The sequence below is a fragment of the Tursiops truncatus genome, chromosome 11 (genome assembly GCF_011762595.2).
Source record: "Tursiops truncatus isolate mTurTru1 chromosome 11, mTurTru1.mat.Y, whole genome shotgun sequence".
NCBI lineage: Eukaryota > Metazoa > Chordata > Mammalia > Artiodactyla > Delphinidae > Tursiops > Tursiops truncatus.
The window spans coordinates 16,712,721-16,731,781 of NC_047044.1; the positions used below are offsets into that span (position 1 = coordinate 16,712,721).

General features: G+C 41.1%; 1 protein-coding gene across 2 annotated transcripts in view; it reads right to left on the reverse strand.

Moving 5' to 3' along the window:
- Positions 1-5,776: 5,776 nt before the first annotated feature.
- Positions 5,777-19,061, reverse strand: part of C11H12orf75 (chromosome 11 C12orf75 homolog) — a 37,698-nt gene continuing 24,413 nt past the window's right edge. Inside the window, exons 3-6 of one of the 2 annotated variants that reach the window (XM_073788242.1) lie at positions 11,864-11,899; positions 10,963-11,042; positions 9,578-9,608; positions 5,777-6,650 (exon numbers count right to left, since the gene is read on the reverse strand). In XM_073788242.1, coding sequence (XP_073644343.1) covers positions 6,602-6,650; positions 9,578-9,608; positions 10,963-11,042; positions 11,864-11,899 — 196 coding nt within the window. In that variant the 3' untranslated portion in view covers positions 5,777-6,601. Of the gene's footprint in view, positions 6,651-9,577; positions 9,614-10,962; positions 11,043-11,863; positions 11,900-19,061 lie in introns of both variants that reach the window. The other variant, XM_004325655.3, reaches the window with a different exon arrangement.

Sequence of the window (19,061 nt, forward strand, 5' to 3'; positions counted from 1 at the left end):
CGGTGAGTAATTCCCTGATTGTCCTATTTAAGATTAAAATTGCAATACCCACCTTTCCAACTAGCTCTTTATTCCCCCTTCTCTAGTTTAGTTTTCCCCATAGAACTTATTACTCTGACAACTACATATATAATATTTATTCACTTAGTGCATCTCCCCTCTGTAAAACCTAAAACACATGATATCAGGGACCTTTGTCTGAATTGTTCACCACTGCATCTCCAATACCTAAAACAATGCCAGGCCTAGAGTAGACACTCAGAAAATAATAGTTTGATGAATGAATCAATGAATGAATTAATTCTGCTAATAATCCTAGAGGAAAATTAGAATAGATTTTGTCCCATTCATTGAAAATTTCCAAGGCACAGAAAAGCCAAATGATTTACCAAAGGCCTTAAATCTGTTCCAAAGATACTACTGCTCTAGAGAAGACACCACAGTCTGTCCCTGTCTGAGAGTCACAAATTATCTTGCTTTCACACCAACCCAAGGCCATTTCTTCATAATACGTTCCTGGGACCCAATTCTAAGAAGAATGGAAAAGAATATACAAGGCACCTGCATCCTAGGGAGTCTGCAATACTCTTCTATTAAATATTCAGAGGATAAGCAAAATAGGTAATCCAGTGCTAAATTATCTAAGTGTTACAGATTCTACTGGTGGAGAAAGAAGTTTGTCTTCATTTAAGGGATTGCTTTAGTGGAGAGAGAAGTGGGAGAGCAATGTGATGGCTTCAACATTATCAAAAACCCAATTACTAAGCACCTGGTTATACCTGCTGCTAGGGTAGGCATTGCCCTGCCCTATGGAATGTTTGTTTTGTTTGGAATATACACTTCTGTTTCTTCATTTTCCTTAACCCTCTGTGTTGGTTTCTATGCATTAGATTAAACAGCCAGCCACCTCTCCAGTCTGGAAGGAGTGTCTCGTATAGGAGATGGACCTTATTGTTTGTCTAACAAATGTTTCTACAAATTGCACTGTGTCTGAAAACTCCAAGTCTTTTGTATTATGGATTAAATGGGAAAGGCCCACCTTCACAAAACACAACTGCAAGTATTGATCATGCTTCCTACAGAGAGAGACTCACAAACCAGGAGTTGGAACAGACCATAAGACAAAGCCTTCTGATGGCCCCCAGGTGAATGGAGGGACCCAGCAGGTAAACTTCACAATTGCTTCTGTCCACAGTGGTTTCGCACAGGCTTCAGGAGAAGCTCCAGCGCGGCCCACGATGCTCTCCGCAGCTCACCTCGCCCAGCTCTCCGACCCCATTCCCACCTCCTCCCACCCACCCAGGATGCACTCCCAGCAGTTCCCAGACCACGCCGAGGGTCCTCAGGGCTCTGCGCCTTTGCACCTATGGCTCTCTGCCCAAACTTTTCTTCTTTTCCTGCCTATAGTTGGCTACCTGGTGCTCTCCCTTGTGGCTCTGCAGGGGACTGCTCTCTGGGGAGTCTTCCCTAAGCCATGAGTCTGACATGGGTGCCCCTATGCTGTGCTCCCAAAGTCATCATGGTCCCCTGGGCGTTGCTCTGTGTTTATTACAGGTTAACCAGTGTAACCCCACTATTCTAAAGAGCCCCGAATGTAGGGGGTGGGTCTTCCAGCAGTACCCTTGGTAACTAGTGTGCCCCAAGTGGGGCACAGCAAGAACTCAAGTGGTGATGATTGATAAACAACTAAAAATCAGAATGTGGTATCAGAACCCAATCTATGGAAAAGCACATCATTTTGTACTGCTGGGATTTATCATGTGCATTAAGTAAAAGTAATGTAAAGAAAATGGAAGAAAATGTAAACTATCTTCCTGCGAATGAGTTCCTTACATAACTTTTCCCTCCTGAAATTCTTCACAACTTTGGGCATAGATATGACATGACTACATAAAGCTCCCATTTGCAAAACGGAACCTGTTTTCTTCTCCTCTTCAAGCTCTTCTCAATTCAAAAGCCCAGAGAGATAACTTCCCAGTTGTACTAACTTAGCCCCTTCTGTCATTCTGTTCCTCTCCCCAAAGCCTAGTCCAGCTCACTTTTTTTTTTTTTTTTTTTTTTTTGCGGTACGCGGGCCTCTCACTGCTGTGGCCTCTCCCGTTGCAGAGCACAGGCTCCAGACGCGCAGGCCCAGCGGCCATGGCTCACGGGCCCAGCCGCTCTGCGGCATGTGGGATCTTCCCGGACCGGGACGCGAACCCATGTCCCCTGCATTGGCAGGCGGACTCTCAACCACTGCACCGCCAGGGAAGCCCTCCATATCACTTTTGAGAACTCAGTTCATCAAGCCAGCCACTTTTCCATAAAATCCCAGAAGTTAGCTGTACTTGCCAAACCAGATTTCTACATTCCAGAGACTGAAACAGTTCTTCCAAAACTAAATTCTAGCAGTCTCCTTTAACCAAGTCTAGGAATAAATGTCTCCTGACCTAGAAGGTTTCTTAAGAAAACCTTTTCTAATCTAAACAAACAATTTTATTAATCAGAAATTCTCTGAAACTCCTCTCTCCAGTACACATACATTTCAATAAAAATCTTACAACGAAGCAGAATATAGTTTGAAAAGCTATTAACTCTTAAATTTCAGGCATTTTAAAGGCTTCTCTAATCTCTCACTTTTCTTTTGAAAGCTCCTAATGTTAGTAATTATTCTTCTCTAAGACTTTCACTCAAGATCTTTGCAATACCTAATAAAAATTATAATCATTAACCTTAAGACATAGGTAAGTGGGTGGTAAGTATTATTAACTGGTAAGAATCATGAGGTTCTAAATTTAAATAATGTCTAGTTGAAGGAAAATGGTAAGACTTGTCATAATATGGAAAACACTGTTCATTTATAATTAAATTTGATGAAGTTTTAGGAATGCGTTTTAACTAACTTTTGAATTGGATTTTTATTCTGCTTGCTATTAAAAGTCAACCTAAGAAGAAAAAAAGGATGGGGTTTGTCAAGAACCAACATGAAAACACTACCAATGGGCAAAGCTTGAACAATTTGAGCAATAAAATAGTGACTATAGTGTTGGATTATAACCTAAAGAAATTAATATCTATGAGTCCATATGGATATAAATAAATGATTGAATAAAAAGTAGATTTGGGAGATAAGACAAAATATTCCTTAGAGAAGAATTCCAAGTAACACATGTGAAGGAACAAGGGGAGTAGAAAATCAGCATTGGAACACCACAGTGTATGCTACAGGCAAGGTCCAAAGGTGAATGCTAAAATTAGCGGATAAATCTTTAAGGAGAAACAGGACATGTGCAGAGTCTCAAAGTATCTCCCCCAAAATAATTAATAATTACTGTGGTGTTTGGTTTTTCCCCTTTCCCTCTTGATCTGAAGTATAATTGACCTACAACATTTTGTTAATTCCAGGAGCACAACAGAGTGACTTGATATTTCTATACATTTCGAAATGATCACGAGTCTAGTTACCATCTGTCACCATACAAAGATGCTACATTATTATTGACTATATTCCCCACAATGTACATTTCATCCCTGCGACTCCTTTTTTTGTAACTGGAAGTTTGTACTTCTTAATCTCCTTCAGCGATTTTACTCTTCCCCCCAGCCCCTCCCCTCTGGCAAACAGCTGTTTATGTCTATGACTCTGTTTCTGTTTTGTAATGTTTGTTCCTTTGTTTTGTTTTTTCGATTCCACATATAAGTGAAATCATACAGTATTTGTCTTTCTTTGTCTGACTTATTTCATTAAGTATAATACCCTCTAAGTCCATCCATGTTGTCACAAATGGCAAGATTTTCATTCCTTTTATGGCTGAATAATATTTCATTATATACATAATATATAATGCTTATATATAAAAGTGCATGCACACATACACACACACACATATATTAAAAATGCTTTTAACAAATTCCAGGGACTTCCCTGGTGGCACAGTGGTTAAGAATCTGCCTGCCAATGCAGGGAACATGGGTTCGAGCCCTGGTCCGGGACAATCCCACATGACACAGAGCAACTAAGCCCGTGCGCCACAACTATGGAGCCTGCGCCCTAGAGCCCACAAGCCACAACTATTGAGCCCGTGTGTCACAACTACTGAAGCCCGCTCGCCTAGAGCCCGTGCTCCGCGACAAGAGAAGCCACCGCAATGAGAAGCCCGTGCAACGAAGAGTAGCTCCCACTCGCCACAACTAGAGAACGCCCGCGCACAGCAACGAAGACTCAACGCAGCCAAAAATAAATAAATAAATATTTTTTTAAATGGCTAAGATAGTAAATTAAAAAAAAAAATTCCAGAAATTTCTTGATACTCTTTCCTCCAGGAGGTTGAGCTTAATTCCCCTCTCCTTTGAGTGTGGTCTAAACTTATGATTCACTTATAAGGAACAGAGGATGGAAACAGTAAACAAGAAACCTTACAGTGGAGAAACCTGACAGACGCCCCTATCCAAGTGATCATGGTAAATATCACCAATAACAAGTTATGTTGAAATCATGAGATATTATGATATGATGTGATGAGAGGGGCGCTTCACCTCTGTGGTGAAAAACAAAGAAAGACTGAGAAAAATGCCAGGGAGAAGAGACTCAGGAGACAGGATGACTAAATGCGGCAGAATGCAATGCAATCTTGGGTTGGATCCCGGAACAGAAAAAGGATAGTAATAGAAAAACTAATGGAATCCAACGAGAGGCTGCAGTTTAGTTTATAGCATTGTACCAAAGTTCAATTTCTCAGTTTTGACAAATGTGCTACGTTTTGTAAGATGTTATTTAACATTAGGGGAAGCTGGTCAGACATAGAAAGACAAGGAAGGACAAATATCATATGATATTGCTTATACGTGGAATCTGAAAAAAAATGGTACAAATGAACCTATTTACAAAACAGAAATAGAGTCACAGACGTAGAAAACAAACTTATGGATACCACGGGGGAAGGAGAGGGATAAATTGGGAAATTGGGGTTGACATATACACACGACTATATATAAAATAGATAACTAATAAGAACCTGCTGTATAGCACAGGGAACTCTACTCAATACTCTGTAATGACCTATATGGGAACAGAATCTAAAAACGAGTGGATATACATGTATACGTATAACTGATTCACCTTGCTGTACAGCAGAAACTAACACAACATTGTAAATCAACTATACTCCAATAAAAATTAATGTTTTTAAAAATGAAGGCATATAGGAACTCTCTGTACTCATACTCCTCTGTAAATCTAAAGTTATTTCCTCATACTCCTCTGTAAATCTAAAGTTATTTCAAAATTAAAAGTTTTCAAAAAGTGCATCTGTTATCTCTAATGGGATAAACTGCTGATGTTTCACCGAAATTCCATCATGGACATGTGGATATGGGACAGGAGTAGGTGTATCGTAATCATTTCTCAGTGACTCTAATCTTCAGCTTTATTTTTCGGATCAATCGGATGTCCCTCTAGAGAGGTAGGAGAGGGAGGGTGGGAGGGAGGCTCAAGAGGGAGGGGCTATGGGGATATATGTATACATATAGCTGATTCACTTTGTTGTACAGCAGAAACGAACCCAACATTGTAAAGCAATTATACTCCAGTAAAGATATAAAAAAAAAATTTGATGTTCCTATGATAGTTGTATGGACCAAATATACAAGATAATGCTTTTCTTCTTGTGAAAAATTTTGGTTTTTCATACTAATCTATTTATACATTTTTATTTTTATACTGATATATTATATCTATACATCACAATGTGTGACTTACTTGAAAGTGCTCTTTTGAAAAATAATGAAGAAATCCAGGTAAAGAGGGATAAAAATGTTTTAATTGTTGAAATACACTGGTAAATTGAGTGACTTACATTTCAGTACTAAGTGGATACACACGATCACTATTGAATTAAGAACTTTCCAAATATCCGACTAACATCAGTGACAAGTCCTTGAAAACAGTGTAGAACTAACATGATGAGATGCTCTGATCACACACAGGTAGAATGGGAGACTCAATGGCTAGGAAGTATTTGTAGTTACCTAAGCCTTTGACTAAAGAAAATAGGAAATTAATCAAAATGTACGTACGGCATGCAAACCTCAACAGTTTAAGTACTGCCACGTAGTACACTGTTCTCAATAAAGAAACTCCTCTGATGTTTAAATAAAGCTGAAAACCAAATAGTAAAAAAGGAAGGAGATAACAGTAAGAATCAATTTAACAATTTTACAGCTAAAAATTAACATGAAGTAGAAATAGTGAAAGATAACAGACAAATATATTACTTTGGGTAATTCATCGATAGTGCCTTATTATTGTGAGTTATAAATAGATGAAGGATTTTGTTATATAAAAACTATCAAAAACGTATCAGTGAAAAGACATGATCTTCATGAGCTGTGGGGATGGCCAGGGTGAGAACGCAGCTGGGACACAGCAGCCAGCTGGGCAAGAACCCTTTGTAAGCTTGTCTTCCGCAGGTGGATCAAATATAGTTCCATATACGTGTGTTGTTTAACCAATTGCTTTCTAGTACCACAACATTCAATATGTACCATGGCTTTAACTATAAACTAAGAATTTGGGGCGGTGGGGGGTGACTGCTTAGAATTTCCTTGGAGATGTCTGTGCACGTTACAAAATCCCACAAAGCAAAAATTCCATCCAGATCTTGATGAGCAGGCTATGAAGGCAACAAACAAAAAAGGGAAAAGAGTTAGCAAGCGCGAAAAGGCACCACTTAGATAAAAACGTATCAGCGTTAAGCCTGCAAATGATTTACTGATTTTCTTTTCAGTAAAACACATGTTCAACATCTGTCCAGTACTGATTTGAGACTGAATATGTGGCCAGCACAGTGCGAAGCACTGATGACACTTATATGAAGAGACCAAGTCAGGTGGAGAGAGAGACTTCTGAACTTATAACCAAAATACAACAGGAGGATGCCCGAACCAAGCTGCACGGCAACCTCACAGAGATACCAACTGCTCAGCCGCAGTCTATCCCTTCCTTGTTTGGTCAGACCCTCTCGGGAAGAGGGGCGAGCCATCCACTTCACCTCGAGCTCCCCCAGGGGATCTGATGCAGCGAGCCCATCCACTGGCATTTGAGAAGCATCACTGTGCTGGCAGCACTCCGTATACCTAAATGGGCATAACTTTCACCCTTGGGTCATCTAGGGAAGAAACTACACATTTGTATCGTGATATAAGTAACTTTGATTCTGAAATCATTCCTCAATTTGCTTCAAAAAGTAACCAAATCAGGGCTTCCCTGGTGGCGCAGTGGTTAAGAGTCCACCTGCCGATGCAGCGGACACGGGTTCGTGCCCCGGTCCGGGAGGACCCCACATGCCACAGAGTGGCTGGGCCCGTGAGCCATGGCCGCTGAGCCTGTGCGTCCGGAGCCTGTGCTCCGCAACGGGAGAGGCCACAACAGTGAGAGGCCCGCGTACCGCAAAAAAAAAAAAAAAAAAAAAAAAAGTTACCAAATCAACTTTGAAGCTGGGTCACTGAGTGAGTTCGGTGGCTTTATTTCTAGAGAAGTTTTATATGTTAGGTCAAAAAAAAAAAAAGTGTCTCCAATCTTTTCCATAAAATGTCTCTTCTCATCAGGGTTTCTGCCCAATAATTTAAGCTCAGGTGACATGCATCCAGATGCCTCACAGATAAGTACCACAATGGGCGCTTAGCAATTGAGTAAATGGACAGCCTATCAACTTAGAAAACTTTTCAGATAATTCAAAAGAGGCAAATGGATTGTTTAGCAATAGAGGTAAAGAATGGTGGAAATTGAGAGAGAGGGATGGCAATAAAATAGTTTTTATTTTTATATTGATAGCCACGAGCAGTAGGGAAATATTCTACCTAGCTGTCTAATGTTATGTGGACTGACTAACCAGCAATAGTGCTCAACTGTTATCAGGAAATTTTAGATCCATATACAAAGCTGGACAATCATCTTGTGTAACTCTTGTCATGTAAAAACTGAAATTGGGTGAAGCTGGGAGAAGGTAAGGGATTCATCTAAGGTCCTGTGTTAACAGCAGAGCGACCGAGTCTCCAGATATCTATCTACACAGCACTTCTTCCCACTCTATTCAGATGCTTTTTGAAATACACCCTGTTTTCAGGAGGGTAAACACTAATATATGTTTACTTTCAACTAGATTATCTTTTCTATTTGATGCAAATAGTAAAACTACTGCTGCATCAGGGAAAACTAGCAGGGAACTTAGAAATCTACATGAGACTTAGAACTCTGTTAAAAATAACTAGAAATAGAAAATCTCCAGCAAGTTCCTAAAGAGAAGCTCAACACCCTAACGCGGTTATGGGCACTAGGGAATAATGCTCCATAATGCTGTAGCCTTGATGACAGGGTCTTTGAAAAAGCAGCTGCCCAATATTGTGGTATTTCTTGTCCAGAAGAAACCAGTTACAGCTTCCATGTCCCTTTCCTCCAGGAGGAAAGCTTATTTGTCTCCACCTGTGAGCTTATTCTGCAACCCATCCCATCCCAGACACCAGCATCAGTACTGGCCCTCAGCCAGAAGCTGGTTCAATATCAAATCAGTCTTGCTTCTGATCTACCAATGGCTGGATTCTGGTTACAAAAAAGGATGATGGTACAGTGATGATGATATTGATGGTGATGATGACAATGACAATTATAGCAGAAGCTACCATCTACTTCACATTTAATCCTAACACAAACCCTTCAATAAGCATCAGGGGAAGAAACTTGCCCAGCTAGAAAGTGAAAGAGCCTGAATTCAAATCCACGGTTGTTTGACACCCAAAAGAGAATGGGCTATCTCAGGAGACAGAGCATTCCTGATCACTGGATGTTCAAAAGAGGTGGGATGTCATTCAGCAAGACTGAAAGACAGTGGGGATCTAAGCATTGCATGCATTTTGGTCCAGGTAAACAGAAACTCTTCTCCTCAATGGAAATGCTGCTCAGTAGCTTCTAGAGACTAGTACCCAAACAGTAGTTAATAAATGAAAGCTATTTTTCTTCTGTCCTTGTTCTTGTTTGTTTGTCTTATAATTCTAACTCCAAGCTCTTCACCAGGTCCACAGTGCTTCATCTTTTAAACTTGGTCTATATTTTACTATTCCTTCCTGAAAAACTGCATCTTTGCACACTGACAATTGCCTATCTCTACTGGAGTTTTGGTACTGGTACATCTTCTCTCTGTATGTCAACTACCCCTGACTATTGCCAAACATTTAATATTGATCCTAATCTAATTCCCAACCTCTCTAGTCTCTCCTTGTCTGTCACTTCCAAGGTCCTAGCCCCTCAAAGATTTTGGCAATGAAGAGTGAAACCCTGGTAGTATAGGCAAACAGCTTGTTCTTATTAAATGAATTAAGTTACATTTGAAAAAATATTAATGAAAAAAAGTAACTGCAAAGAAAATTGATCTAGTCATTAAAGACCTCTTTACAATAAAATATATTGGGTTCCATAGATTTAACCACAAGATGAGACCCCTCCTCATACTCAAGTTCGAGATTTCTTAGAAATATAGAGCATTAATATCTACAGTTCATTCATCCAGGCTGAATATATAGAATTATTTAGAAAAATATACAGTACCTCTTGATTATTGTCATGATATTACTTTCTTCTAATCTTAAAAAAAGAGAAAATTAAGAAAAGTTAAATATTCAGTTATAAAGAATATATTCCAGTTTCCTACAAAACTACAAATAGTTGTGACATATATGTATTTGCTAGTCTAAATCATCGAGTAGAGAAAAAAAAATGAGGAACAAATAACCATAGTACGTTAAGAAATAATAAAGGCTTGTGTACAAATTAAATCAAATATTACATATATGTAATTTTATGTGTACATATTAACAGTTCTTTAAAACCATATTATCAGACAACTGTACAGTGATTAGTAAATCAGCATTCTTCACCACGAGCCACACTTAAAAATTTACTTAACGGACTTCCCTGGTGGCAGAGTGGTTAGGAATCCGCCTGCCAATGCAGGGGACACAGGTTCAAGCCCTGGTTCAGGAAGATCCCACATGCCACGGAGCAACCAAGCCCGTGCGCCACAACTACTGAGCCTGTGCTCTAGAACCCAAGGGCTACAACTACTGAGCCCATGTGCCACAACTACTGAAGCCCATGCACCTAGAGCCCGTGCTCCGCAACAAGAGAAGCCACCGCAATGAGAAGCCCGAGCACTGCAATGAAGAGTAGCCCCTGCTCGCCGCAACTAGAGAAGGCCCGTGCACAGCAAAGAGGACCCAACACAGCCAAAAATAAATAATATAAATAAAAATAAATTAAAAAAAATTTACTTAAGCAAGAAGCTATCTACAAGGCTGCAATCGTACCTATTATCAAAAGAACTTCATTAGCCCTGCAATTACTAACTACTAAAACTCAGAAAAAGGAGTCTCCACTTCATTTCATTATACAAAAGACAGTTAATTTTCTTCTAATCACCAGACTACTTATCAGTCACATTTATAATATATTATAGGAATGTACCTTTATGTTCTACAAAAACTCCATAAACTTACTGAAATGTTTGCTTTCATTTTCACACTGATCATCACTGAAATTAACAAGAAATTTAAAATATCCATGGAGCATAATGACAAACAGAAGCTAAATTTTGCTCTGGAATTACTCTCATCATGTGGGTGGCAATTTCAACAAGTGATTACAATGAGCAGATATGGATTTTTTGGGTTTTTTTTTTAAGGCCGCACCGAGCGGCATGCGGAATCTTAGCTCCCCGACCAGGGGTCAAACCTATGCCCCCTGCAGTGGAAGCACAGGGTCTTAACCACTGGACCGCCAGGGAAGTCCCAGCTATGGCTCTTACACACAGTTCACTGCAAGTCAGAAATATGTAGGGTGAGTCAGGCAAGCTGAAATATACACTTCATACGTTTTTCACAAAGCAAAAAAAAATAAACATGTAGAGAGAGTACACATCACATGGTTTTACTTACTTTTTCGCACAGTCTTTGTTTGATTGGACACCATATTGACAGCTTCAGATGGCAGACCAACATACACCCCTCCATAGTTTCTTGATGAAAAGAAGCAGAGATAGAAAAAAATCAGACCAAACTACGTGGTTACTAAACATTTGCAGAAAATGATGAGAGCATGGGGCCTTCAAACAATTATAGAATTATTAAAATAACTCATGACTTTCCAAAGTAGAATTCAGAATATTATTGCCCTTGGAGAGATCTTGTTTTTCCATGTTAAAAAAAAGAAGCTATATATAAAAAAAAGAAAGCTGTGTAGTAGAATTTTTAGATATTTTACTTGCAGTGAGAAAGAAGAGAAGTTAGGATTTTTACAATTTAGTAGAGTAATAAATATCAGTAGCGTGACATGTTACAGTTAATCAGTCAACATTTATCAAGAATTCAGAGTGGTCAATGTGGTATGAGGTGCTATGGGCACACAAAAACACTTTACCTGTAGGTAGGTATAAAGTGAGAAGGAAGAGAGAGAGATAAGGAGTAATGAGAGTGGAGTTCTGCTAATCAGAGGATGGAAGGACGGAGAAGGCGGAAGGAAGGAAGAGATATCATCCAATTTTAGAGAACAGCACATCCAAAGGCCACAAGATGGAAACTAGCACAAGCCGTGTGCACAGGACAAACCAAGCTTGTTTGGAAGAAGCAAAGATTATGGTCCCTGGGCAAGATATTTATCACACTGCATGCTCCTACCTGTATTCTCTGTGCCAAAAGTTTTCCTGGTGGAATCTGTATTACTGGCAATGTGCTACAGTGGTCGATTAAATGCATGAGTTAAATTAATTCATGTTAAATTAAATCCATGAGGTGGGACCAAAATTATTCAAATTAAAGGTAGCTTCAACACCAAACATACCTCCTCTTGTCATCTTCTGTTATTGATTCTTCTGTTCTAAAAGGTCAAAAACATTTGCTATGAGCTGTTTGGTTACACAGTCAGAGACTTCATTTTTGGCTCTGAGAAAAGAGGGACTGACGAGTTAAAGCCAATTTTGTTTATTTCAAGTTCTTCCATCAAGTATTTCTGTAACACAGGATTCTCTCTTCACCTCAATCATTTATATACTAAGAAATTGGCAGTTTTCTACTTACCAAAAAGCGCAAATCCATCAAATGCCAATAAGTCCAATTGCTGAACAAGATCAAACACTGAGGTAACCATAATGGAAAAGAATATAAAGAAAAGAATGTCCATATGTGTATAACTGAGTCACTTTGCTGTACAGCAGAGATAGGCACAAGACTGTAAATCAACTATACTTCAATTAAAAAAACAGAAAACACTAATTCGAGGGACAAAAAACAAAAACAAAAAACCTGAGGGCAGCCAATACTGGAAAGAGCACATTAATTGGGTGTCAGGAAGCCTGGGTTCTTGTCTGGCTGTGCCACCCGCTCCCTGTGTGACAGGCTGTGGGCAAGTTGCCAGCCTGTATCTCATCTGTAAAATAACAGGGTCGACCAGATGACGCCCAAGGTCCCTTCTAGTCCTAACACACTATGAGTTTGTGTCTCTTATGCCAGTTCAGCAGCACAGTTCTAGGTATGAAAGATTTCCTTAGTGCAAAAAGAGTTAAAGTCAATTTAACTTTCTTTTATCTAAAAAAAACAGCCATTTTATACATGATCTACTACAAAGAGGGAAATGTTCAAAGGAAATTTCTAGAGGGAATCACTACTTTAAAATGCACAGTATCTTTCCTTGAATAAGAGGAATCCATATTCTACTAGAATTCCTTGGCGTATTTTTAGATCAGGAAGTTTACCTTGAAGTACTAGCTAGCATACATTAGTTATTTTTCTGAAAGAAAAAAAAAAACAAGGTTCAAATGTAACTCGCTGAACTCAACTTGTAATTATAAGGGGCTTCAGTTAAGAAGAAAGCAGACTGAAAACATCTAAGCAGCTTCACTGAATCTTTTAATTGCTGGGATTGTCATATCATGGTTTCACACATTTAAAAGCTGTGAACGTATATATGTACATGAGATTTTGCTTCATTGCAACAGCCCGTAAATCAGAAGTCTATAGAGAAAGGAAGTGGAGATTTGGAAATTATCTGTTAAACACTGGCCATGCACACAGAAAGTAGAGGGCAAAAGCCACCCTGCAATCTAATTTGTCCAAATTGAGCCCATAACCCACTTTTAATTATCAACTTCATTTATCTCTTGCTAAAGTTGGATCGTTTTTTAATTCAAAGGTGTCAAAGTCATGCTGTATTAGAACTGGTGCTATGCTTATTGAAGTGGTATAACACTTTCAGGTGCTGTTTACCAGTTTTAATTAAAATGGATTTATAACCCGTTAGTACAGATACTAGGAAAAATGATGGTGACAAACTCGTTCAAGATTATCAGAACTGTTTACTCTGGTTCTGAATGGCCAACATTATAATGAAATTGTTTGTGAAGCTGAAACCGGCAGATTTGGACATATACAATGTCTCATTTTTTCTCACAGATATTCTTTTCATATCCAATGACATATCTGTGTATTTTAAACCTTTCCCCTTTTGCCTAATCCATCTTAAGGATTTATTCAGTGTTTTAAAATATATTTAACTTCCCCTAATGTAAAAAAATAGTGAATTATTTTTAATCTATTATCTCTCATAAATTATTCAATGCCCTAAAACCCAACTGTTTTAGGTTTTGAGTAATGGCCTGGCCGTCCGAACACCTGGGCTGCCCCACCTGTGCACAACTTGAAATCACTGTACTTGTTTCCCCTCACAGAACATATTTTGAAAGATTTTGTTATCAACTGGCCTTACTATCTCACTTGCTGATAATTTTCTTAGACACACAAGTGCCAAAGGGAGCCTCTGATGTGCATGGGATGGTTCCCACGGGGTGTTTGTGTAATTCGAATCCAAGGCAAATAAATCTTATATTTTGCTAATGTAGAGCCTGGGCAGCCTCCTTGTAGGCACACGCAGATTTCCGTTCAGTTTCTAAAGTAATGAACATAGCCTGTGGTCCTTCTTCGAAGCTGCCAATCCAGAGCGTCGGGCTAGGAACTGCGCTCGGGCCGGATCACCCCCCACCATGGAGCCCTTGGATGAGCCACTGTTTTTCATGAGGGACTTGATTATTTTTCTTTTCTGGTCACGACAGCTTTAGTGGAAGGGCAGTGGTTACTGTGCAGCCTGCAGCTGTGATTGCTGACGGATCACAAGACTTGTTCCTAAAGCAGGGAAGGAAGTGGGGAGGAAGCGCAGGACAGAAAGCCACACGGACTCCGCCTTGGCGAGAACAGCAGTCGCTGACAGAGTCTGGAGGGCCCTCGATCACGGACATCATGGCCCTATTTTCTGTTGGTACTAAAGACAAAGAATGAGATGACCTCACCCTGGAGTCTTCCCTTAGAAAACAGAGACTGAAGATTGAATTAGTCCATGCTGGAAACGACAAAGTGAAAAAGAGGCCGATTCACATTAGATGAGCTGGAAAAGGCCAGACCACACTGCTCGGAGTTAATTGGTCCAAATATCTCCACAAACTCAGCCTACCCGTACACTTGCTCCTTTAGACAAGAAGCAAGTGGACATACCTCAACCAGGAGAAATCTCCTAGTGTAGCAATCCACTTCTAAATAATAGTTCTGAAGCACAGTGCAGGAGTCAATGACCAGGTGCCTACAGGCAGAGGCACTGAAAATGGGAAGTGTGAATGAAGGGATTCAGGGACGAGAACACCCCTGAATCTACCATAAATAGGGAAGAAACCTTGAGAATAAGGCTTCTACCAAGGGAACCAAAACACGGGGTTGTAGGAGGCAAGGGACCAGATACCATCGATCAAATCACCTAAAAACAAAAAGTGAAAGGTAACTTTCACCAGTTTCCCTCCCCGCTCCCCCTGCTCCGGTCCCAATTTCACCACCATGGAGGCTGATGTCAATAAGGGGAAGGAAAGCCAGCACAAATTACCAAGGGGTCGACAACTGGAAACAACTACATGGCCTAGCAACACAAAATCTGCTCTGGCCAGGGAAACTGTGCTGGACTCACCCTCCCCACGTTCTGCAACGCAGGGGCGAGGACTCTGAGAAACATCCTCCTTTGCCACCCGGCTCCCTGTTAGGTTCTACCAGATGGGATGCTCAAAAGACATGAAATGCAAAAAGAGGGGAAAGGGCTGCTCCTTCTAGCTCTGCGTGCTGCTCCAGCCTACAGCACCCCAGCAGCTGGCTCCAGTTTCCAGGACTGGCCCTGTTAACACTCCTTTTCGGGTCACTACAGCTCAAGTGGGTGGGCAGTGGCTACTATGTGGCCTCCAACTGTGGTTACTGCTGGATTACAACATTCAGCTGCGATTACACCAGCCTGGCAGTGCCCTCTCTCCAGAAGTCAGTGTCCCAGCCCCAGAGAACCTCTCCTCTTCCAGGTCCTAGATTCCAATAACCCCAACTTCCTTCCTTTGTCACTCCTGCCCTAGGAACAGTAGCCACTTCCTATTATAACCCTCCCTACGACCTCAGCCTTCCCTTCTTACATCCTCAATCCTCCATGACCTGTTCAACCAATTCCTAATAGTAATTTCTCTCTGCTAAAATATTTAATGTGGTTTCCTTTACCCTGACTGGACACGAACTGACACATTACTTGGTAGCAAGAGTAGGGTTTATCTCCCAGCCCTGCATTGAACGTGTCTCACTAAAGCATTTAAAGTACCTGTTATTTCCTGTTTATCAGGCCCAATTACCATGTCATCAGTGTATTGGACCAGTATGACGTGCTGTGGGACATCAGTAACATCAAGATATTGCCGAATAGAGGATGAACGGCAACACTGTGATGGTATACTGTTGGCCTTGCCAGGTAAAAGCAAACTGCTTCTGTTATCCTCGCAAACCAGTTCAGAGGTAAAGTATTCGTCAAAGGTTGCAAAACAGGAGCTAGGGGCTATGTTGAGTGTTTTCAATAAAGATACCACACCTTGAACAGCAGCTGAAATTGGAATCACCATTTCATCAAGTTTACAAGAATCCAAAGTCACTCTCTAAAATAAATCTGCCTTCCACATGGGCCAAAGAGGCAAGTTAAAAGGAGACATGAGAAGCGTCTTCATTTTTTCAAGTCTTTGGTGATGGCACCAATTTCTGCAACTCCACCAGGAATGCAGTATTCCTTTTTGTATATTATTCTGGTATAGAAGGGAAATTCCATAGGCTTCTACTTGACCCTTCCTACCAAGATAGCCCTTCCTTCACAGGTCAGAGAGCCAATGTGGGGATTCTTCCAGTTGCCAAATACATCTACTCTGATTATGAACTCACAAACTGAGGAAATAACCAGAGTATGGGATCTGCAGACTACTGGACTCACTGCAATTTTTAGGTTAGCCAAAATTCCATTTTTTACCTGATGACTATAAGCCCACACATGGACTGATCGCCCATAATGGCATTTTGGGTCCTCAGGCGTTAACAGCAACTCAGAGCCAGTGACTAGAAATCTCTAAAAGGTCCAGGCACTTCCTTTTGTTCTGCACACAGTTGCTCTAGTAAATGAACACAAATCCTTTGGGGAAGATGTGAAAAAATATCTACCGTACATACATGTGGCCGTGTTTAAAATTCCCTCAAGGGAATGTGGCCTTAATTACTCTGAGTCTGACTTGGGTTTGGAAACTGGGTTAAGAGGCTATGCCTTTCCATTGTGATGACTCAGCTTAGCTTTCTGGCTCACAGACCAGAAGTCTTCCTCTTATAAAATATACAGAGGGAGAAAATGAACCCTTAGGTGGCCATCTTTCTCATCTATCCCTAGGGAGATTGTGATCAACTAGCTCTCATTAAAATTCCTTCCAGGATGAAACATTCTGCCTCTTCATCCCTGCTGTCTGTTATGGCAAGTGTGCCCACCTTGTCTTAGGTGGTTCAGTTCTTGGCCTCTGCTTCTCTGGGATCCTGTCACACCCAAGGAAACAAAGAACCCATCTCAAGGGCAGCATGTCCCCACTGTCATAGCCACGTTATAGAGGACAGTCATCTTGGATACTCCCTTCACTATGTGTCTCTCAATTTGCTCAGTCTCCTAGGGAAGGGGGTCTCCTCCGCAGTGGGGAGCAGCTCACACTTGAGAAATTCACACCAGCTTTCCTATCTCTTCAAGCCTTTGGATTCCTTCCTCTCCATCACACCAGAGAAGTTCTGACATGCTCCTCCCCTGGTGAGAGCATAAGCTCCTTCAGTTTAGTTTCGTCAACCAAGTTGACTAAACTGTTAAGAGTCCTAGCCATGCACCTAAACTAAATCTGGAATCTCTGTTAAATACAACAATATCAATAAATTCAGTCTCAGCATACACTGCTTCTCCTTGGTCTCACACCCTTAGAAGCCATTTCCATACATATTCCTGAGGATTCTGGTAGAAGAAAATGCACAAGCCTGCAATTACTTTGCAGTATAAGCTCTTTCTTCCCAGGTCAGACATTGTGCTTGTCCCGTGGGAACATCCTGAGATCTGATTCTATTTGTGGGTCCCGTAGCAATAAGGGGTGGTTGCAGTAGGCCCTGAGGGGGACAAGCACCCCCTAACAAGGCAATCACCCAGGCGAGGGGACCCAATTCCATGCCTCTTACCCAGCTGGTCTACCCCATTCTCAAAGGCCCTGCCAGGAAAACAGGAAGTTTCTGGCTGGCAAAGATGGGGAGAGAAAGTCAGCTCTTCATCATTAGCTTCACCTCAATTTTAATTTAGCCCAGTCTAGTGCTCTTGAGAGAGGAAATGGGAAATAGACGAGGCTACAACAGCTGTCTCTAATCTAACCAGGGACTAAATGGCCACAGACTACCCCCTGCAATGTGTAACTGAATCTAAAACAGCTAACAAAGAAAGCCCGGCCACTTAACACAGTCTTAATGCCTTAATATCATGGCAAGAGGTCACGGCCCCCCTCGATTTCTGGCGTCCCCAACTAAGTGAAGAGGAAGGCAGGGTGGAGTGTTAAGAGGCAGGTAGGCTGGCTTTTTTTATTCAGTGGTGTAAGCAACCACCCATTTGAATAATTTTGAGGGTCTGGAAAGGCTAAGATTTAAACATAGTTTAATTCTACCTGTTGGCTAAAGTTACAAATTCAAGTTCTCTATTATCCATCACATGTGCCTCAGTGTCAACGAAGGGAGAGGCACGTGAAAGAGGAGGCCGGGCCCCAGGGGAGGGGCTGGAACTAAGAGCTGGGGTTTGGGTATAAACAGGGTACGTTTCACAGTGGTGCCCAGGACACATTTTAGAAGGAAGACTTACTTCTTGGGTCCAAAGAGTAAAGGAGCGAAGAGGTACTGAAAGACCTAGATTAAGTTTAGCAAGTAGTGCCTCCATTTTTTTTTTTTTTTTTTTTGCGGTACGCGGGCCTCTCACTGCTGTGGCCTCTCCCATTGCGGAGCACAGGCTCCGGACGCGCAGGCTCAGCAGCCATGGCTCACGGGCCCAGCCGCTCCGCGGCATGTGGGATCTTCCAGGACCGGGGCACAAACCCGTGTCCCCCGCATCGGCAGGCGGACTCTCAACCACTGCGCCACCAGGGAAGCCTAGTTCCTCCATTTTTAAATCCCCATGAGCCACTACTCTACAGAGTAAACTTGTGTAATAAACTTGTTTTTTTCCAGAGGGAGCATGACCGAAAGCCTCTTGGTAAATTGCTTTCTCTGGTCTCAAGACAGTGTCTTATTTCTGGGCATATACAGCATCTGAAAATTTGTGGAAAGTGATGTCACATTTAGAAAGAAAATGTAATAGTGCAATATTGTTTAATCAAAAGGTCACGTCACATCTTTTGGAAAAAAACTTTTAAACCGCAAGAACATTTCCTAAGAACCATGGAGCATATGTTAACAATTTGGGACCAGGTTTAAAAAATACACTGGGCATTTAATTACCATCGGGTCTCTCTTTGTTAACAAAGATTTAGCTTCTTTTATCAAAGGACAGGTGTTGTAGGAGAAACAATGTGTCCAAGTTAAAGCCATCCACTGAGTCTCATGATAATCTCCTAGAGTGAGATCATATGCTCCCAGTGTCTGACTCAGATTTTCGGCCACTGCAT